Source organism: Corylus avellana, chromosome 11, assembly GCF_965113065.1.
Source record: "Corylus avellana chromosome 11, dhCorAvel1.hap1.2, whole genome shotgun sequence".
Lineage (NCBI taxonomy): Eukaryota > Viridiplantae > Streptophyta > Magnoliopsida > Fagales > Betulaceae > Corylus > Corylus avellana.
In genome coordinates, this window is record NC_142500.1 from 4,089,970 (window position 1) to 4,112,159 (window position 22,190).

Here is a 22,190-nt window from a genome sequence, read left to right on the forward strand (position 1 = left end):
ATCGGGGGTAACTGCGAAGGGGAGATTTCGGAAAACCAGTTAGAATGTAATGCTGCACAACAGTTGGGACATTTCTGATTGATTGCTTGTTTAAATCTTGTTAGTAGGTTGAAATTAGGATAATTTAAGAGATGAGGTTACGGAGCTTACCTGCTCTGAATAAGTAGGTTTCACATTTTAAGTTGTTACTTATCAAAAAAAGTTGCTAAGAGTTGTATATGCCGGTCTTTCTGGTTTGTGGTACTGCAGCTTATAGTTTCTTTTTTTTCTGGTTTGCTGTACTGCAGATTTGTTTTGGTTTTGGTTAGAGTTTGGGTGTATAGCATGTTATAGTGTTTGTTGTTTGCTTTATTTTGCAGCTTGAGGTCCAGCTTGTTTAAAAAGCTGGAGTGGTTAGTAGCAAGTGTATATGCAGTTTTCTCTGTTTTGTGGTGCTGCAGATCAGGAATTGTGCAGAATATATCTAGTCTGTTGTATCACAGCTTTAGATTCTGCAGATTTGTTTTGTTTTTGGTTAGAGTTTGGTTGTAGCAAGTTGGAGTGTTTGTTTGTTGTATGCTGTATTTTGCAGCTTGATCCAGTTTGTTTAAAAGTTGGAGTGTTTTGTGGCGTGTTTCTTTAATGAAATTTTCATTCATCGAAAATAATACACTATACACTTATAAAGATGAGATAGGCGATGTTATCAACTTTAACATTGATATTGATGGTATCACCAACCCCTTCTTTGATAAGTTCTTATTGTTTTGTTGAAATGTCTGAAGTTATTGTATGATTTGTTTGAAAGCTCCTAGTTTAAAAGTGGTCACTAGTAACTTTTCTGGCTTATTTTACATTTATTGTGTTGTAGTTCCATGGCCAAGTCTTTTTCACGAAACGCTAAATTTGAAAATGCGGCTGGTAGAGCAATGAAAGTGGAAGTGCGACGGGATCCTGGCAACTTTCTAGAGTTTGAATTTGTAATTCCATCTGGTGACCACAAATATATGTGCTATGAGGATCTTCGCATTGAATATAATCGAGACCGTCCTGTAGATGTAGTTATTTACCTTGAAGGTGCTAGGGAATTGGGTGAAACACATATACTACCTGCTGATATAAGGGCAAATGAGAAACTCGAGTTTAACTTCTTGAATGGTGCTATCACCATCACCCGTACTAGGGGACATTTCATCTCAAGGCTCGGGTACTTCCTAGACTACAACCTTTGATGAATTTCCTTTCCTTGTTCATTTGTGGTGTTAATATACACTTTTGCTTGTTCTATTGTTTACTTGCTTTCATGTGGTTTCAACTTTTACAGGTTAATTATCAAATTGAAACAAGTAGCTGAACAAATTAAGTCACGGGGGAAGTAGATTGGACAGATTCGGAGGAAACATAAGAAGTTCTATGAAAATGATATCACATACTTGTATGTTTTTACCTTGTTTGCTCACTTTTCCTTTGGTATATGAACTATATATAGATTTTGGTTGGCTTGTGTTAATTGTTAGGGAAGGGTGTGATTTGTATGTAGTTGGAGGGTGTTGCAATTTAAAGTTTGGTGGTCCAGAGGGGTGTAGTTTGGGGGTGAAAAGTGTGTTTTCCTTATTTTTTTGGTGGAGATGAGGACACTAAAGTTATCCATAGTTGTTTGTCTTTTTCTTTTTTGTGTGATGTCTCATATGCATATTTTACGTCTCCTTTTGTAAATTCATTTCAAATACCATTTTTAATATATAACATTCATCAACATTTTTGTAGGTTAATACTTGGCACTTTTACTCTCTTTCAAATAATAAGATTTGTGAACATTTGTAAAATTATGTAAGATAAAGTACTTATAGTTCCTGCAAACGCATAAAGAGGAGATACTAATTTGAGGGAAAAAAAAAAAAGGAGTAAAATTTTATAATGGTAGTTTTATGGATTTTTCTCCATGCTGCATAGTTTTAGATAAATTCTCCATCATGGATAGTGATGTTATGGGTATAGTTTTATATAAAGTATGCTTTCAATAAGTCCACTCTTAAACGGATCCAGCCCACATCTTAAAACTTTTTTTCCCTGGCCCACATCTTAAAACTTTTTTTCTGGGCCACTGAATGTTGTCAGGAGAGGGCCCGAATGAAAATATTACAATTTTGAAAGGAAAAAATTAATCAAAGGGCTAGGGATCCAAATAAATGAACTCAAAAAAATTTTTAAACTATTGTGGTAGACTGTGGGTGACAGACAAGAGAGAGATAATTGCATTTTTTTTTAATTTAAAAACCCTTGCCACATCAGATTAAAAAAAATTTTCGATTCATTTATTTAGCTCAGTAGCACTTATCAAAATTAACAATTTCATATTTATTGGATTTGCATCTTCGGGCCATGCATCTTCACCATTGCTTTGGGCTATAGTAAAATCCACTAACAGGTAAGTATCACACCAAGCTACTCTTTTTATGGGATTTGCTTGTCTTTGCTGGACAATGATTACAAAAGATATATTCCACATCGTTCACGACAGAGCTACAATTATGTTTGGCAACAAAAAGAATGTTTTATAAAGGAAAAAAGGTGAGGAGGAGAGAGTTAAAAGGTTGTTGATGATGTGTAAATTATTTTACTCCATCATCAAAAGTTTGCATCACTAGTCCCTTTCAAGGAGGACGACAAATTAGATTTCAAACACACTAGGTCTAATCCCCCTGATAATGCATCTGTAAAGTTCATTATTACTCTACAAATTGCTGCTCATTCACCTCATCATGCTGCTTTTAGGGAACATCTGGTCAGAGTGAGTGGCCGGGATCAATCCCACAATCCAGTTACTTTGATTCACTTCATTTTATCTTTTTCCCAATCATTTACATAAGAATAATGCTTATATCTCATAAAGATCAGTCATTATTTAAAAAATCTAATAGTCGATAGGCATTGTCATATCAGCTAAGTGTGATAATGGTACGATAATCCAGTTGATGTAGTCGTACTAATTAACCTTTGTTAAAAAAATAAAAAAAAAGGTGATAGGCACTCTCACATTTAGGGGTGTCAACCCGATCCGGTTTTCCGGTTTTTGGCCAAAACCGGAACCGGAACCGGGGTACCCCGGTTCTTGGTTTTGGGAAACCGGAACCGGGACCCCGGTTAACCGGGGTCCCGGTTCCGGTTTTACCCGGTCCGGTACCCGATTTTTGAAAATAATTAGTGTTTGAGGCTTATTTTAGGTATTGGGCCTAAAATAAGCCCATTATTTTTTTCATAAGTTAGCTCATTTAAAAAAGAAACTATTAATCTTTTTGTCTAAATTAAAGAGGCTTTATTGTGATTGTTTCAAATAATTAAAAAATAAACCTAAAAAAGCATAAAAATCCTAAATAATCAATGTTTTTGCCTATATGAGCCTTAAAAATAAAAATTCAAATTTTTTAAAATACCCTAAACATAATTTTAAATTAGATACATAAATAAAACATTAAAACAATAAAAAGTATTGTTTTATATATATACTGAGTATTGCGTAATACTAAGAGTAAAAGAATTAAAATATATATATATATATATTAATACCCGATTACCCGGTTCCGGTTTTCCCGGTTTTGACCGGGTGCCAAAAACCGGGACCGGAACCGGAGTCCCGGTTTTTTTTTTTTTTGAAACCGGAACCGGAACCGGGTCCCAGTTTTCCGGTCCCGGTTCCGGTTTCCCGGTTATTTTTGACACCCCTACTCACATTAATAGAGTGAGATAATGATAGGATAACTCTTCTGACATGACAGTACCAATTAACTACTATTAAAATAAAAATTTAATAGCTAATTGATACTGTACTTATATTAATATAATGAGATAGTTTCTACAAGAAAAATATAGTTTCTAACCTTACTCTTTATATAAAGAGTCAAAGTTTATATATATATATATATATATATATGCAAGGCAGTAATTTTATTTTCTTATTCACAAAAGATGAATTGATGATTTAATTAGTACTTTAAAAGTAATACTTATTTGACAAGACCTCAAGTTGGATGGTATATAAAAGATTCTCCATGTAGCTCTAAGACTTTTAACATATGAGATTCATTTTATTTGATAAATAATTGCAAGGTGGAGATTCATAATTATGTGAACTTCCAAATGCATATTAAGACTCAGAAGAGTTGCTAGAATTGGAAAACTCGTGGGAGGCCCGGTGTGAATAAATTTTGTTGAATCAAACTAATTTTTACGTACCATCAATTGTGTAAATTTGTGGATCTCAATCTCTCTTATTATTATTATTATTATTATTATTAATTAATTAATTAATTGGTGTTTTTTTTTTTTTTTTTTTTTTAAGAAGAACAATTCAAATGTCATATATCATATCACAGAAAGAGCGGTTTGCTCTTTCAAAATTACATCACGGATACAATCTAGGGTTTCCTTCAACCAATCTTTATTCATGAAAGACTGTTTTGCCACATTTGCTAGCAAATGGGCTGCACCATTAACATTTCTATGAACAAAATTACATTTTCACCCTCTAAAAGATTGCAATATGTTATGTGTATCTGCAACTACATGTCCAAATCTTGTCATGTTAATTTATGTTGAACATATTGCCTTTGTCACAACTTGGACAAGATTAATGTGGGGGAGGAATCAACCTCGCTATGTTAACGTGTTAATTTGATGAAACGTAGCTAGTAAAAATATTATCAAGTTGACTGCCCATAAAAATTTAAGTATTATTACACTTTGTCAAAGGACAATTTTGCCAAATGACATTTGTTTTGCAATTTGATGAAGTTCTCACAAATTTCGTATTCATAGGCAAATGTTAAGCTTGTAATATATATATAATTTTTTTTTTTTTAGAAAAAAAAAAATCCAACTCCTATAAAGTGATGTGGCACAATATGATTAAGAATGAGATTAATCCTCATATTCTAAAGGTAGTAGAGAGAAATATCAATAAGAATTAAGATAGTTTGGCATATAGCAGACCTCTACACCCCTTTTTTTGGTTACATCTCTCCTTAATCATTTATATTTATAGATAATGAATATGAATATTACATGTCTCTTCGATCTACTTTTACATTAACTCGACCATGTTTGATCTACTTTATTCGATCTTTGAGATTTTGCAACTCTTATCTTAATACTATTGTTCATATCTTTTGCAAATCCACATTTCAATCTATAAAATCCATACGTGAGTTATATAGATTTAATTATGAATTTGCCTATCTCTTATACAAATATAAACAAAAGATAAAAAACAAATATTTCTCTATAAATAAAGTAATCAACTGATCACAATTACAATTATATGATGAATAATATAATAAAGAATATATAAATAAACCCAATATAAAATAAATATATTATAACAAGTAATGTTCCAAATTTTTATTTATTTCATAATACCGACGTATATATCTGTCCTTGTGTTATCATAGCCAAATCAAATTAATTGAAACGAAGAAGTGTTTTAAATGCTTTAAAAAATACATACATCAATTGAAAATGTCATCATTGTTACGTATGATGAAATGTTATTGCCATATTGTATTTTTTTGTTTTTAATGAATTTAGCCGTCAACAAATTGATTGAGGCTGTAATGGACTCCGTATAAAAGTCTCGGAAGTCGTGCCAACCTCACCTCCTCCTTTTTAAAAGCTAAGCAGAGACGTTTGCTCTCTCTCACCTTCTCTTAGATATTTCTCTCGCCGGAGCTCCTCTTTCCGGCGACATTTCCCTGACACAAAGCCCTCTTTCTCCACTCAATTATTCAGCTAAATCTTTCTTTATATTTGACACACCTTCACCCAAGAAGGAAAGGAAAAACAGAACCAGCTCGGAAATGCACTGAAAGCTTTGCTGAGACCACAACATCTCGACTACTTTCTCTCAGAGTATGGAATCTCACACCTTTATCCATTTCTTTAATCTCTCTCTCTCTCTCTCTTTCTCTCTTTTTCACAATTCAGTCTTTCCATTTATCCAGTTTTCTTCTTTGCATTATACACAAAAGCGATGTTGTTTTTCCAAATGCATTCAATCTATACACACCTCCTGCCACTCTTTCTCGTTTAAAGCACCTTTCTCAAAGGCTGTGAAAATATGAGGAAAATGATATTAATTGCACGCACACTTTCTTCCATATATAAAAAAAAAAGGTAAGCCAATACACCAAGACAGAATGTGGGTTTTGATTATTATAGCCATAGAAAGTAACATTTCCCAAAAATACTCCACCCCCTACATTCTTTATACTCCCACAGCCTGTCTCCGACCGCCGACCACCTTGTTCTTTGTTGCTTCTTATCAAAGTTTTTCTTCAACATTTCATGCATGATGAGTTGATCACTCTCCACTCTCCACTCTCTACTCTCCATTCTCCAGGTCCGTTTTGTTGGTGTTTTTTTTTTTTGAAAAAGTTTGTGCTGTTGTAAAATTCAACCGTCCAGCAGTTTTGTCTTAAATACCAAGAGATCTTTCAGATCTTCTACATAAATCTCGTACATGATCTTTTTGGTGTTTTTGTGTAACTTTTTTGTCAGCTAAATATACCCACAAAGACCAGCCTACTCACTGGCAAGTCAAATCAAATCTCTGAGACTTAATTGTCACCATAATGTCATGCCGTTTTAGCTTCACATTCATGTATATATATTCTCCTCTAGATTTCTGACTCTTTCAGTCTGAGATTCGGCCTATATATCCAGCATTCAGTAGCCGCACTTTTTTATGTATATATATTTCTTTATTTTCCCGCTGTTGTTTGCAGAGTCGGCAACTTGGCGTGGCGGAGTTCCTTCTATGGGAGGCAGATAGAAGCATTAAAGACGAGAGCACAATACATTGCGTAAAGCAAAAGGTTTGTGACTTCTGCTGTTTCTCACGCATTTCTTTCTTTTCTGCATTTATTTTTCTCTCTCTCTCTCACACACACACACATACAACAAAGGATTTCTCTCATGATTGAAATGGGTCTCGGTAAGAGTAATTATATTCATCATTTTTCGTGTTATATAGTCTTTAAGATTAGATTTTTTATAATTTTTTTTTAAATTTAAAATTTAAAATTTATAAATTTTAGTCGTTCATCTCGTTTAAGCGTCTAAAATAAGTTGAGGAGGTGAGGAGCTAAGATTTATAAATTTAAGAATTTCAAATTTAAAGGAAATTAACATTTCATGCATAAAAATTATTATTATTATTATTTAAAAAAAAAAATTTAAGATCACGTCATGACATTAAAGTTGATGAGAAGAAAACAATGAAATTATTTGGCGTTTGGTTTCCGACCGTATAAATCTTGTGGAGCCGGAAATTATGTGGATGTTGGTCTCTGATTTTCTGTTCTGGGCAAGTACGGATACTCTTCTCTGTGCCATCCTCCCACGTGACCAGAGTTTGGAGCTGGAGCGGTGGGGGTTTGATTTGATGGGTGGGGGAGCACGATAGGTCTCCCTGCGCTGTTCTCAGGCTTCCTAATGGCCGGTGGCGGTGATATCTCGTGCGTACACTTCAAATAACCTTTTTGAAGATATTAAAATGATCAATGGGGTCGTAGTTTAGCATTTTTTTTTTTACCCATAAACAAATAATTGTAAAAAAATTATATTCGTATGAAATTCTTTAATTATTCGAGATTAGGGTTACTTTTAATTTTTCCAAAAAAAAAAAAAAAAAAAGGTAAAATATAGTTTTATAATGCTAGTTTTGTGATTTTTTTTTTTTCACTTTGCATCACTTATGATAAAAATTATCCTCATTGATATTAATGTAAGGATTTAGATAATAAATTGAGAAGAGTAATTGTAGGAAAAAAACTACATTTTGCTGTCCAGGCCCTTGGGTTGTGGATGTGATTATTATCCTGACTTTCGAGTCGAGGAGGATGAATTATCGGCCTGGGGTTCTTTGCTCTGAGGGTCGAAGAATATGTGCTATCTATGCAATGGATTGTGTTTGTTTTGGTGCAGATCTATTTTTTAAACCTGTTTTTTAGTCATGGGTTAGCAAAAGTTTTTAATGTAACTTTGGCTTCCGCTGTGATTTGCTTCAGAGCTTTTTGCTCTGTTTATAAGACCTCTTGCTCGCAACCTTCTTCAATGGATGAATGTGGTAACCTTTTTTCAAAAAAAATAAAAATAAAAAACTACTTTTTGCTTTGCTATCAAATATATTTTACAATAGCTTTCCTTGCATTTTCATATACCATTAAAATATTATTTCTTTACAAAATATAAGTTCCCCATCTCCTATCACATTTTTTTACAAAATTTTAACACAATTTTCAACGAAAGACAATAAGATGAAAGATGAGAGAAAAAAGATAAATGTTTATATTAAAATAATGTATAGGGAAACACTTTTGATTTTCTACACATTGAAAAACACTGTAGCTATCCAAGGGTATTGGTTAAATTTAGGGAAACCAGTGCTCTGACTAATTGATTTAAGAATCAGTCCTAACTAATTCTTAAATCAATTAATGTTAAAAAAGAAAAATAATTAAAGAATTAGTTGTAACTGTCACATCAATATTATAGAATAATTGTGAAATAGAAATGTGGTTCGTAGCATTTCTCTAAACCAAAAACTTATAAATATTCAAAAAGGAAAAAAATTGTAATTTGTGGCATCAATCCTTATTATTAGAGAATGATACGTTACATGTACCACATTTTTATTATACAAATATACTACAACGCTTATATGGCAGTTTTAATTAATCCTTGATCAATATTTGTTAAAAAAAAAAATCAAGAATTATCTAAAACTTTCACGACTTATAAAATAATTATATAATAAAAATATAATTTTTAGCATTTCTTTTATAATTATTTCCAATAAACAAAACATATTTACTCCTATACCAACTTCTCCCTTGCCAATATGTAGTAAAGCCTGGCAGTGGTTTGTGTTTCTTTTGTACAGTTAGTCAATGGATCTTGGTCGATCCGGAGAGATCCCTGGTGGTACAGAATTGTACCTGGTAATACAGACAATTCGGATCATGTGGGTACATTGACATTTTGACCCGGATTTGATGAGCTTTTTAAAATACGTGTCGTACTTAACTGTCGTGTTCCAGCACCAATAATGTTTTTAGTTCATAGTTATAAATAAGGTTGCACTGTAGGAAAAAAATTGATTAATGTAAAAACAAAAGTAAGAATTTTTTTTTAATAAAAAAAAAAGAAAAAATAAGAATATTTAGTATGAAAAAATGGAAAAAAAAATTATTTTTAATAATTTTTTTATTTAAATAGTAATAAAAAATAATTGATGTGATGTAAAAAGTAAAAAAATATAAAAAAAAAAAAAAATAAAGTGAATAGTATTGAAACCAAAAAGTTTACCAAAAGAGCTAAATAAACTCTAGCTAGAATCCCACCAAGAAAATCAAAAGAGACAACTTTTTCACTCGGGTGAAAGGGCTATGAGTGGGACAACTGACAAGACCTGCATGTGATTATTCTTCATGTCATGTGATAATCCCATGGATGTTGTTAATACAATGTACAACATCTTCATCAATCGTCTACACTTGTGAAAAAGCCACAAGTTTCCATGGAAAAGATGAATCTTTGGTGGTACAAACTGACATGATCTGTAGCCACGAGAAAGAGTTCATGAGCCGTGGCAGGTGAATAGAGAACAAGGAAAAGAACAAGACAGACTCGGATACATACCCCATGGTGCCATTTACCCTTTTTTTTCTTTTTTTTTTCTTCTGTCTTGTCGCTGTAGCTGTGCTCCGGGATGAGTTAAAGCTCCTCTATGTTCGCTGAAAAGGAATTTAAGTGCCATCTTTTAACTTGTACCTGCCATGGACTTCGAGTAATCCAACTATTCCCATGGGACCAGAAGCTCAAAGGGTGTCTATTTTGACAGTAATTATTATCTAAATAGTTAGCAATTTAGGTAAAGAGATTGTTATGATTACACTTATAAAGTTTATATCGTCTTATGATAAAATATAAAGAAAATAAGTAGTTAATATATTTAAGTGAACTCAAGTCTATTTGTACTTTTGTTTACTCCATTGGTGTCTCTCTTTAACATAAATAATATGAAGTATATATTTATAAAGTATTGTGAATGCATTTGTAAGTGTTTGAATTTCACATTGAGGAAATATAAAAGAAAAGAATAGTTAATATAACTAAGTGAACCTTAGTTCATTAGCTTTTTAGCTTAGGCTTTTGAACTAAAATTGTGTTCAAATAATTATATTAATGTACTATTGGTAAAAACTTTTTTCTCCCAACATAAAGTGCTAGCAATTTGGAGAAAATTTTTTGCTGTGATGCTTATCTGGATTAACCCACTAGAAATATCAACAAATTTACAGAGTCAACTATAAATAGAGGGATTTGGTTATGTCTATCGAAGAAGACAAACTAAGAAAGCCAATATATATTTTGGAGGGACGTAGCTGGGAAAAAAGTTTTTCTGCTTTATTTTGGTATACATATTTAATTTTTGTTGGACCAGTTGAATATGTGTGGCGTGGACGCTTACTTTTGCATGTCTGCAAGAGAATATACAGCGCTGGGGCAAGAGAAACACTGTCGAGATATGATGCTAATCCTCTTCCCTTTTTAGCTGCTTTTCAAGCTTGTTGCAGCCGTTACAATGCTTTTTGTCTTTCCCACTTTTACGTTTTTTTTTTTTAAAAAAAAAAAACTTTTTTAAACAACTCTGTACGCTCAGAGTTTCTGATCAGTGAAAATGTAATGGTTGTGTCATAACCTTTGAGCTAAAATCTTGAAGCTACCATTTTGTCATATCTTTCCTATTGTAGTGCAGCCTCTCTCTCTCTCTTTAACTGGTAAATATAGTGCTTGAAATCAAATGCTTTAAGAAAATCCAGCTTAATTACTTGATCTTGTGCGTGTCGTGTTGATTAATGTTCTCTTTGTTGAACAGAAGTGGCCCACATGCATATGAAAGACCCTCTGGAGAGCCCTGTGATAATTAGGGAGCCTCTACAGAGCTCCATGAATCAGAAGACATCATCACAGATGGTGCTCAAAAAAGAAGATTGCTTGGAAGATACAAAGAATATTATAGCAAGGAGAAAGGGAAGGAGAAGATGTAGAGGACCCAGAGTAGAGAAATTGCAAGAAGCAAAGCTTGAGGCTGGAGTGGGGTCCCCAGCTCCATGCAAAACCCTCATGTTACATCGCAGACCTGGCTATGGGCAGCTGGGGACCAAGTGTTTGGTTAAAGCAAATCACTTCCTTGCAGAGATACCAGGGTCAGATATATGTCAATATAGTGTAAGTTTTGCTTATATTCAATAGCTAAACTGTTAAACTTAAATGATTAAATTTATTATTTTCTATAAGCTTAAACTTTTGAGATAAGTGGTGGACTCACTTCCAAATTTAATGTACATATTATCATGACTTAATTATGTTTGTGAGTGCAGGTTAAAATAAACCCTGAGTTTACTTCTCATAAATTGAACAAAGCTATCATGACCCAGTTGGTGAAACTTCATAGAGAGACTGAATTAGGAATGAGGCTCCCTGTTTATGATGGAGGAAGAAACCTTTACACAGCTGGGTTGCTGCCTTTTACCACAAAAGACTTCATCATAGTATTGTGTGATGATGACGAGGGGGCATGCTATACAAGGTTATCTATTAATCATATTTCTTTGTATATATGAAACTTATTGTGTTCTTAATTGAATGATATTTTGCTAGAATTTATGGTCTATTATATATTTTGCTTTTCCATTCAAGTCTATTGGAGATTGACTTGGCTAATTAATCATGTCAGGGAACGAGAATTTAAAGTGACAATCACTTTTGTAGCTCTAGCTAGTATGCACCAATTACGTGAGCTTCTTGCAGGGAAACCAGTTGATACCCCTCAAGTAGCACTTACCATAATTGATATTGTGTTAAGGCAACTAGCAGCCCAAAGGTACATTCCAGTTGTTCTATTTCTTTAACTTTCTCTTCTTTGTTATTTTCAATTAAGGCTACTGCTAATTGATTTCCAATTAATTTGTAGCTATATACTTGATTGTGGGTGCGTGTAGGTATGTATCAGTTGGCAGATTTCTCTATTCTCCTGATATTAAGAAACCACAGAAGCTTGGTGGTGGCTTAGAATCATGGCGTGGCTTCTACCAGAGTATAAGACCTACTCAAATGGGACTCTCCCTGAATATCGGTGGGAGTTCTTCTACTTCTAGATTGTTTTCGATCTTTTGAAACTTTTTTGTACTTTAATCTGTCCCCAGAAGTTGACATTTTGCATTTTTCCCTTTGTTGCTTGTCAATCAGACATGTCATCAACTGCGTTCATTGAACCACTCCCTGTCATTGATTTTGTTGCTCAAATTTTGGATAAAGATGTGTTTTCAAGGCCATTATCAGATGCAGATCGTGTAAAGGTATTGTACTCTATGGTTTGGGAACTAAGTGGTTTTGTTCTCCATATAGAAGCAATTCTGTTCACAATTCTATACCTGATGGTTCTTTTCTAGCTAACTTAGAAAATCCTGTAAAGGTTTTATGCTGTGTTACAACCCTAAACACCCAATCAATCATAGGCCTTGAACTTTCAAATGCAAACATCAAAGCAAGAGTAAGTGCTACACCTAACAATAATGTATGAATTGTAATAGCTGATTCTTCAGGCTTCTTAGCTCTGTTCTCTGGCAGTTGTCTATTGTTGATGCTTGTGACATTACCCATCAAGTTGTTCGGACCCAACATTATTTGTTTCCTTCGCTAAGTAGGACAGAAATTGTTGAGCACCGACTTCTTGTTATTATTGTTACAAAAAGGACACTGCAAAAGATTTTGCGTGGTGTCAAATTAAGATTTGGAAGATAAAAGGAATTAAAAAAGTTCCGCAGATTTAGTCAATTTTGCCAATGACCAGTTCAATGATAGTGAATTTAGCGCAAATCTTCTTTCAACTTCTCCAAGTACAGATTCTCTTATACATTCTTGGATTTGGATTTCATTTGCTCATATCATGTGTTTGAATAGGTAGTGGTTTGAGACGTTTAAATCTTGTAATGATGGTACTGTTCTTACGGGTAATGATGCTATGTGTAAGGCTATTGAAATAGGTACATAAAAGTCAAGATGTTTGATGAGGTTGTGAGGACACTTACAAATGTTAGATATGTTCTAGAACTCAAGAAAAATCTGTTATCTTTAGGCACATTGGATTCTTTAGACTATAGTTATTCAACCAAAGATGTTGATACAATTGTGTCGTATGCGACTTGGCAATTTAGGTGAGCATGATATGTTTGAGCTTCACAAGCAAGATTTGTTGAAATGTATGAAATCATGCAAATTGGATTTCTACAACTATTGTATGTTTGAGAAGTAATGAAAATTCGGCTTTACAGTGGCATCTCATACAAGCAAAGGTGTTCTTGATTATGTTCATTCAAATGTCTTGGGACTAGAGTCAGTATCTTCAAATGGAGGTGTGTATTATTTTTTTAGTTTCATTGATGATTTTTCAAGAAAGGTCTAGGTTTACTCTATAAATCACAGGTTAGGGGGTTTTCACCATCTTCAAGCCATGGAAAGCGCCAAAGGAAAATCAAACTGGAAGAAAAGTGAAATATTTTAAATTTGATAGTAGATTGTAGAATAGGGACGCTAAATATTTGGAGCACTGCAAAACAAAAGGCATTATTTGTCACTTTACGAACAAAGTGACTCCACAATATAATGGAATTTTCTGAAATGATGAACAAAACATTGTTGGAAAAAGTGAGATGCATGAGGTTGAAGGCAGGATTGTCAAAACGTTTTTGGGCTGAGGCAGTTAATTATACAAGCTTCATCACCAACCGATCTCCATCTGCAGGGATTGATTTCAAAGTTCTAGAAGAATTATAGTCAAGTAAATAGGTTGATTGTTCAATTTTGAAAATATTTGGTTGCCATGCATACGTTTACGTGCAAAATGGAGAACGGTCAAAATTAGATCAAAAGGTAAGAAAGTGTATATTTTTTGGTTTCGAGACTGGGGTTAATGACTATAGGTTATGAGATCTGGTTTCAAAGAAGAAAAATATTAGTAAAGATGTGGTATTTGATGAGTCCTACATGCTAAGAAAACAAGAAAATAAAGTATCAAATAACAACCAGAAAGAGCAGCAAGTCATAGAGGTGAAGTTTGATGATTAGAGTTCATCCATGGATAAGAGTACTAATAATGAATAGTTTTCTAGAGACTCACGGCACCACGAAGTGCCTTATTCTTTCGCAAAAGGCAAAGAGAGACATGATCAAAAAGAATCAGAGAGGTATGGATTCGAGGATACGATTTCTTTTGCTTTAGTAGCTGGAAGTGGAGATCCATCGTGTATTTAGAATGCTATGCAAAAAGAGGTGAAGTTACAACACAAATGTAAAATTTAGGAGTTGGTACAATTCCCTAAGGGAAACAAGGCTATATAGTGCAAATGGGTGTATTGGAAGACAGTGTTAGCTAAGAAAGCGTTGTGGCCAACGGGACTGATAGAGAAGTGTTGTGTTATGACTTAAGCACGTCCTATACTCATGTTCAAGAAATTCTTGAAATTAAGTGATACTTGTAGATTGTGATTACTCTTTGGGGCTTGGGCACAAGCATCTTGAGGAAATTCGTATTACTAGACTTGATGGGATTCAAGTCATGGTTAGAATTTGTTGACATTTGTGACTTTAATCCATCAAGTTGGTGGGACTTAACATTATTTGTTTCCTTCTCCAAGAAGGAGAGGAATTGTTGAGCACTGACTTTCATTCCTTATTGATGTTGGTTTTGACCAACTTTGCCCATTATAAAAGCATGCTCTTTGGCCAGTTTTCAAAGTACGATAGAGTGAGAAAGAATAGCTGCATAGAGAGAAAAGAGAAAGGGAGAGAAACAAAGTTGTTGCTTGTCCCAGTAAAAGAGAAGTTTGTACTTTTGTTTTCTCCTTTGGGGAATAATCTGTTTTGTGTGAAAGTGAGATCTAAGTGTATTAGGACTTTGGGTTTTGAGTTGTTTGCCGTCCACTATTTTTGTACTTAAGGTTTGGTTAGTGAATTTTTTCGTTATTTCCTCCACCTATGGACTTACTTCACATTGAAGGAATCACGTAAATTTGTTTTGTATTATTTACCATAATTGTGGTCTTTTGCACAACATCTATCTACATTAAGATGTATCTCATTTGAATTCAGCCTTAGTACTGGTAGACATTCACTTTTTGTATTTTGGTTTTCTTGTGTGTGATTGTTTTGTGTTATTTGAATTAAGTACCTATATGTCGTTTCTGCTCTTAGGATCAACCAGTAATGTACATCAAGTCCAAACTATAGATCCTTCAATTTTGCAGATAAAGTTGAGAGGAAATATTTAAATTATGTCTAAACAAGTTACTTTTGTATCAATGATGTGCAGGTTAAGAAAGCGCTTAGAGGGGTCAAAGTTGAGGTTACACACAGAGAAAATGTTCGAAGGAAATACCGAATTTCAGGGTTGACATCACAGCCTACGAGGGAGCTAATGTATCCACATTTGCCCTGCTTGCTCTTTGCTCTCGCTAGTTGTTTTTGCTTTTTTCTTATTGTACTCTTCTGGAAATTATTTCATTTTTTTTCCCTTTAAACAGTTTCCCGGTAGATGAGCAAAAGAACATGAAATCCGTTGTTGAGTACTTTCAAGAGGTGTATGGATATACCATTCAATATTCCCATCTACCTTGTCTTCAAGTGGGAAACCAAAAGAAGGTGAACTATTTGCCAATGGAGGTAAGCTCTGCTCAATATTTCAAACCTTGTGCATGTAGCAATCTATTTTCTTTAAGCCAATACATATGAATCTTATTACAGGCTTGCAAGATAGTTGGCGGACAGAGATACACAAAAGGGCTGAATGAGAAGCAGATAACTTCTCTGCTGAAAGTTTCATGCCAAAGACCCTGTGAACAAGAAATGGACATTTTACAGGTGCGGTTAGGTGCTACTTATTTGAAATTCATAGCTTTATGTTGGTATATGTTGTGACAAATTGATATTTTGGGTCATAAGGAAGTAAAAAGAATAAAAGGATAAAATAAACCAATCACACAAGACGTCAAGGTTTACATGGTTAAGCTTGAAAAGTTTATGTCCACTAGTGGCTTCTTCTTGGAGGATACCAAGCCATGTTATCACATTAACTTTTCTACTCATAATGCGTTTACTTGCTTGATTGAAAGAGTTGCCCTCAATATCAGTCAGGCGAAAGACAAATTATTGGGCATTGGAAATAATAATGACATCATTAAGGTGTAATTGGTCTAGGATTCAATTTTGATGCCAAAGATCTGACATTTTTCCTATTGTCTTTGCAGACAGTTCACCAAAATGACTATGAGCAGGATCCCTACGCCAAGGAGTTTGGTATCAGTATAGACAACAAGCTTACATCTGTTGAGGCTCGGGTTCTTCCTGCCCCATGGGTAATTTTCAAGGCCACTTCACTACTTCATGTGACATTAAGCCTTGTACTGCCAACAAGTAGTTCATTGTATCCATTTTCTTTTCTTGATAGCTAAAGTATCATGATACTGGAAAGGAAAAAGAATACTTGCCTCAAGTTGGACAGTGGAATATGATGAACAAGGTTAGTTATGTCTACTTGAGAAACTTAAAAACTTAACAGAAAACTGATCTCTGGGTTTTAAATTCAGATTACTGGTATCTGATAGAAGGTTTGCTTTAATGCAGAAAGTAATAAATGGAAGCACCATCAGATATTGGGCTTGTATCAACTTCTCACGAAGTGTCCAAGAAAACACTGCTCATGGTTTCTGTCAAGAGTTGGTTCACATGTGTCAAATCTCTGGCATGGTAATCTTTCCTGATTTAGTAAGACTGAGTAGTAATACTGTCTAGAAATGAGTGTCTTTTTAACACCATCATTCTTTTTCTACATTTATAATCCTCTTTTGTTTTTTCAACATTCATCTCAGGAATTTAACCGCAACCCTGTAATCCCAATATATTCAGCTAGACCAGATCAGGTAAAGAAGGCCTTGAAATATGTGTATTATGCTGCTACAAGCAAGCTTGAAGGAAAAGAGTTGGAGTTCCTTATTGCCATTCTTCCAGACAACAATGGCTCTTTGTATGGTATGTTGTTAACTTTTGTCATTAGGGTGACATTCCAAGTGTATGGTTACTACAAGCATTAGAGATCATAAGGTTACATAGTGCTAAAAGAAATGTATTTCATTTCTCATGCTTGGACCTTTTAATATGTCTGTAACATGCAAACTTAACTTTTGTTCCTAGCCTTCAACATCTAAGTTGTCATGTAAAACTACTCAAATTTTCCAAATCTGTTGTCCATAACTCTGTAAGATTTGATATGTAACTTGTACTCTGGCTAAAGGCTGCATGATGTGCTTTCAGGCGATCTGAAACGAATTTGCGAAACGGAGCTGGGGTTGATTTCTCAATGCTGCCTTACGAAATATGTCTTCAAGTCTAGCAGACAGTATCTGGCAAATGTGTCCCTCAAAATCAATGTTAAGGTTTGTCATAACTGAATTACTTTCAGGGTTCTACTAGCCAAATACAGAGCTTGCTACATGGTCAATATTTGTACTTATTTGACTCTCTGAACTCAGATTTAGTGATTTCTTTTTCTTTTTTACTTATAATTTTTTAGATGGGAGGAAGAAATACAGTGCTTTTGGATGCTTTAAGCTCAAGGATACCTTTGGTTAGTGACATTCCAACGATAATTTTTGGAGCTGATGTTACTCATCCAGAGACTGGAGAGGACTCTCATCCATCTATAGCTGCTGTAAGCATTTTAAAACCTCTATTACTAGAAAGGTTATGTTTGGCTCCAATTTTGAGCATGCTGGCTATTGTAAAACACAGGTTGTAGCCTCCCAAGATTGGCCAGAAATTACAAAGTATGCCGGGTTGGTATGTGCACAGCCTCATCGAGAAGAACTTATCCAAGATTTGTTCAAAACCTGGAAAGATCCTCAACGGGGTACGGTTACGGGAGGCATGATTAGGTACATATTTTGAGTAATCTTTTCAGAAATGTGCATGACTTGGTTGTTGATGTGTTGTGATCACACCATAGTTTAGTGTTTGATTAAACAAAATCTGCAACTTAAAAGACTACCCCTTTTAAAGCAATCTCAAGGGAACTACTAAATTTTCTAAAAGACAGAACTAGGCTGGCAACTCTTTAAAACATTCAGATCTGAGACAAGAGTGGTTAAATTAGCTAAAACAATTATTTTTAACTATTTTCTCAGGGCAAGTTCTTAAAATCCTAACAAATTTTTTTCTAATTAAATTAATCAAAAGTTTCCACTTTAGCATTGTACTAATTTATTGCATGTTACCAAGTTATATGTTGTGATGACAAAGTTTGTAGCATTTAATTGAAGACAATAAATAAATATTTTAAAGACTATAGTGGTTTACTTTTTAAAAGCTCTGGATATCTTTTGTTGACCTCAAGTTTGGAAAGTTCAAAGATAAGGCTTTATTGTAGTAGTACTTTTTTCCACTGGGGTTCCTGAGGGTACTTGGTGATGTATGTGTGGGTCATATCTTCTATTTGCTTTCATACTTTTTTTAAGTAGATAGAATAATGATATATATATATATATATATATATATATATTGCTAACTTGTATACTTACCTAATGGGTCTTGAACCCAGGACCTGACCCTTAACCTTGTTCTTAAAAGAAGTTGAGATTTTGTTTGAGCTAGAGCATAAAAGTAATGGTTTTCAATACGAGGAATGTTAGGCTTAAAAACAAATTTTATAAAAGAACTTTTACAACATAATTGGAAATGAGATCAATTCAACTTTTAAAAACCCAATCATATTGTGCCACATCATATTGTAAAAGTTTTTTTATAAAATTTATTTGTAAGCCTAGCATTTTTCTTTCAAATATATAGTTGTGTTTATTGATGAGAAATCATGCCTATTAAAAGTTTGCTAATTCTTGAGGGCAGGGAACTTTTACTTTCATTCAAGAAGGCTACTGGACAAAAACCACTAAGGATAATATTTTACAGGTAATTTGATTTAATAATCTATTTAGACTTCCACTCAAACTTCTATTTTTTTCTTTTAACATTGTTATAATATTTTCTATGTGTGACTAGTCTAGGGTTTTTTGTTCACCACCCTTTAATTCCTCTATAAATATCATTCATTGTAATACAATTCAATATGGTTCAATAGTAAAAATTGTTAAACTACCATTTATCCCAAAAGCTTAAGCTGATAGGAAGGGGTAAATTTAATCATTTAACCATTACTTTAATACTTCTCCTCTCGTGTAGGTTCAAACTCTATTTTAATAGGTGATGCCCAACATGTGAAATATTTAATTTTAAAATGGAGGGTGAATTGACGGAGTCAAGGTTCGATCTCATGACGTTTGACTTTGATACCATGTTAAATTATATCATTTATTCCAAAAGCTTAAGCTGATAGGAAGAGATAAATTTAATCACTTAACCATTAGTTTAACAAATATATAGCCCTAATTCTCTCTCTACTTTCGCTCTTTCTCTTTCGCTTTATATATTTCTACAAACATGTTTTAGATGTTGATAAAGAAATTATTGTCGAACTGGCAATTAGGTCCAAGAAATAGCTAAGCTTTGGCTTTTATATATAACATCTGTAGGGATGGTGTCAGTGAAGGACAGTTCTACCAAGTCTTGCTATATGAACTCGACGCCATTCGTAAGGTTGGTGAAGTTCTTATCCTCGCTTTTATCATAAATGCTCTCCCTGATCTTACATTCTGGCATGTCTAGGTTTTGCGTTTTTTAATGATTTTTCAATTACTTATAAAAAAAAAACAAAAACATTCTCACATGTCCAGGCTTGCGCATCATTGGAAGCTAGTTACCAACCCCCCGTAACATTTATTGTGGTTCAAAAGCGGCACCACACTAGACTCCTTGCAAGCAATCACAATGACAGAAGTAGCATGGACAAGAGTGGAAATATCTTACCAGGTAATGCTCTTTCTCTGATAATATCTGGGATTTGGTTGAAGGAAAATAATTACTTGGGCTGGAGGAGCTAGCCTAATCTTCCCCCTATGATTTTGAGCTTGGCACACATGAGGTAACTAAGTGAGCACATGCTTTGGGCCAGGGGGTCTGATGTGATTCTGCAGAAAAGTTAGCTATAGCTCTCCAAATGTGATGCAGCTGTTATTCTTGAGTCATATATTGAATTATTGTTGTTTTGAATTTCAAATGTAGGTACTGTGGTGGATTCAAAGATCTGTCATCCCACCGAGTTCGACTTTTATTTGTGTAGTCATGCAGGAATCCAGGTACGGTTTTGAAATATACTAAGAGCCTGTTTGAAATTGCATTTGAGAAATAGAGTTTTTAAGTCAAAAAAAACTTTTTAAACTTTTGTCAAAAGTGCGTTTTGGTCATTGTTAGAGTAAAAAAATAAAAAAAGTACTTTTTGCTTTTGAAATTTTTTACCAAACATGTCAGCTTTTGTTTGGCACGACTTTTAAGATGCTAAAAATACTTTTTAAACTCTCTAACGCAATCTCAAACAGGCCCTAAGAATTTGTTTAGAATTGCGTGAAATAGAGTTTTTTGTTTATAGAAAAAGTTTTATTTTCAAGCTTCTATCAAAACACATTTTTGGACTTCTTTAGAGTAAAAAAGCCAAAAAAAAAAAAAGTTCACCAATGGACCCAATTTTTTGTTTGACACTACTTTTTAAGTATTAAACCCAATCACAAACAAGCTTTAAATAGTTCAACATTTGAGAATTGGACCATAATGTAGTTAAAATTTTCCAAAAACCTCAGAGAGAGAGAGTTGAGCATGCAAGGTGAAATTTATATAGAAGCCTAGCCAGCAGGAAGCTGAAGCATATTTGAAGTTTGAACTTATGTTTATATATTGGAAATGGCATTTGACAGGGCACCAGTCGACCTGCTCATTACCACGTTCTCTGGGATGAGAACAATTTTAGTGCTGATGAAATCCAATCTCTCACCAACAACCTGTGTTATACGTAAGAATTTTGGTTCCCCTGCTGCTTTTGCAACTTAAACTTCTTAATTATTGTCAAATAATCTGGTTAATGATTCGGTTTCAGGTATGCTCGATGCACTCGATCCGTTTCTATAGGTAAATTTTTTGACTCATTGTTTACAATCACGACAAAAATTCCCAAGTTTAGGGACGTGTAGCTTAGGGTCGTTTTAACAACCCTATATTGCGTCATTTTGGAGTCAAAACGACGCCACTCAAAGAGGCGTTGTGTAAACAGTGAACGAGAGGTGTCGTTCTAGGGACAAAACGACGTCCCCCACTTGCATACACTTTTTTATTTTTTTTAAGAAATAGGGGTGGGGTGCGGCTATGGCTAGGGTTCATAGGAAAATATTTTTCAAACTTTATTTTATAAAGTTAACGTAATAATCCATTTAATTATGTTAGTCTAATTAATGATATTAATAACCATGTGATCCACATGACAAGGCATGAAACAAATTAATTAATGATAATGTCTGTGACATCATGGCAACGTAATACGTACGATTTGTTGTGGATGATGCAGTGCCTCCTGCATACTATGCCCATCTGGCAGCCTACAGAGCTCGATTCTACATGGAACCTGATCTGCATGAGAATGCTAAAATGCGCACCACAAGGACTTCAAATGGGTCATGTGTCCGTCCCCTGCCACCATTGAAAGAGAAGGTCAAGAACGTCATGTTTTATTGCTAGAGACATAGGAGGAAAAACTTGTACATTATGTTTTTATTTTTTTTTAGTGTGTGTTTAAATTGTAGAGAAATTGTGCATGAAAATTTTGAGAACACGTTTAATTAATAGGGTTTAAGAAATGAAGAGTTTACTAGCATTGTGCTCGTGGTTCTTAAAAAATATTAAAGAATATAAGTACAAAAAAAAAAAATTTAACAAACTAAAATCAGTGACGGAGGAAGGGGGGGACTGGCAGGAGCCCGGGGCCTCCCAAATGACAAGAAAAAAAAATTTCTAAGGTAAAAATTTTTTTTTATAGTTTTTTTTTTTTTTTTTTTGCTAATTGGCCCTTACTAGCTAAATTTTTTAGCCATCGGCCTCTACCCATTTGCAAGGCTGGCTCCGTCTCTGACTAAAATTATATATTTCACGCAATATGATTTTGT

General features: G+C 34.0%; 1 protein-coding gene across 3 annotated transcripts; it reads left to right on the forward strand.

Annotated features, from left to right (window-relative positions):
• The first annotated feature begins 5,694 nt into the window (after positions 1-5,694).
• Positions 5,695-21,908, forward strand: LOC132165814 (protein argonaute PNH1). Of its 3 annotated transcripts, none has more exons than XM_059576499.2 (24): positions 5,695-5,883; positions 6,759-6,848; positions 10,916-11,268; positions 11,421-11,629; positions 11,777-11,923; positions 12,042-12,175; positions 12,289-12,398; positions 15,410-15,516; positions 15,621-15,759; positions 15,841-15,957; positions 16,344-16,451; positions 16,544-16,615; positions 16,720-16,842; positions 16,965-17,124; positions 17,407-17,528; positions 17,666-17,803; positions 17,884-18,026; positions 18,994-19,056; positions 19,677-19,740; positions 19,878-20,013; positions 20,266-20,339; positions 20,952-21,046; positions 21,131-21,162; positions 21,596-21,908. In XM_059576499.2, exons 3-24 carry the CDS (start codon positions 10,927-10,929, stop codon positions 21,763-21,765), a joined length of 2,805 nt encoding a protein of 934 aa, XP_059432482.2. In that variant the 5' UTR covers positions 5,695-5,883; positions 6,759-6,848; positions 10,916-10,926; the 3' UTR covers positions 21,766-21,908. The 3 variants fall into 3 exon arrangements, with proteins under 3 accessions (XP_059432482.2, XP_088367770.1, XP_088367771.1); XM_088511644.1 differs by lacking the exon at positions 5,695-5,883 and adding an exon at positions 6,195-6,373; XM_088511645.1 differs by lacking the exons at positions 5,695-5,883; positions 6,759-6,848 and adding an exon at positions 10,709-10,817.
• Positions 21,909-22,190: the final 282 nt, after the last annotated feature.

Excerpts from the sequence above, each read along its gene's own strand:
- LOC132165814 (XM_059576499.2), top strand. The coding sequence starts at position 10,927 with ATGCATATGAAAGACCCTCTGGAGAGCCCTGTGATAATTAGGGAGCCT. Across the intron at positions 12,176-12,288 it reads GGGACTCTCCCTGAATATCG|ACATGTCATCAACTGCGTTC; the intron begins GTGGGAGTTCTT and ends CTTGTCAATCAG. Across the intron at positions 20,340-20,951 it reads GTAGTCATGCAGGAATCCAG|GGCACCAGTCGACCTGCTCA; the intron begins GTACGGTTTTGA and ends GGCATTTGACAG.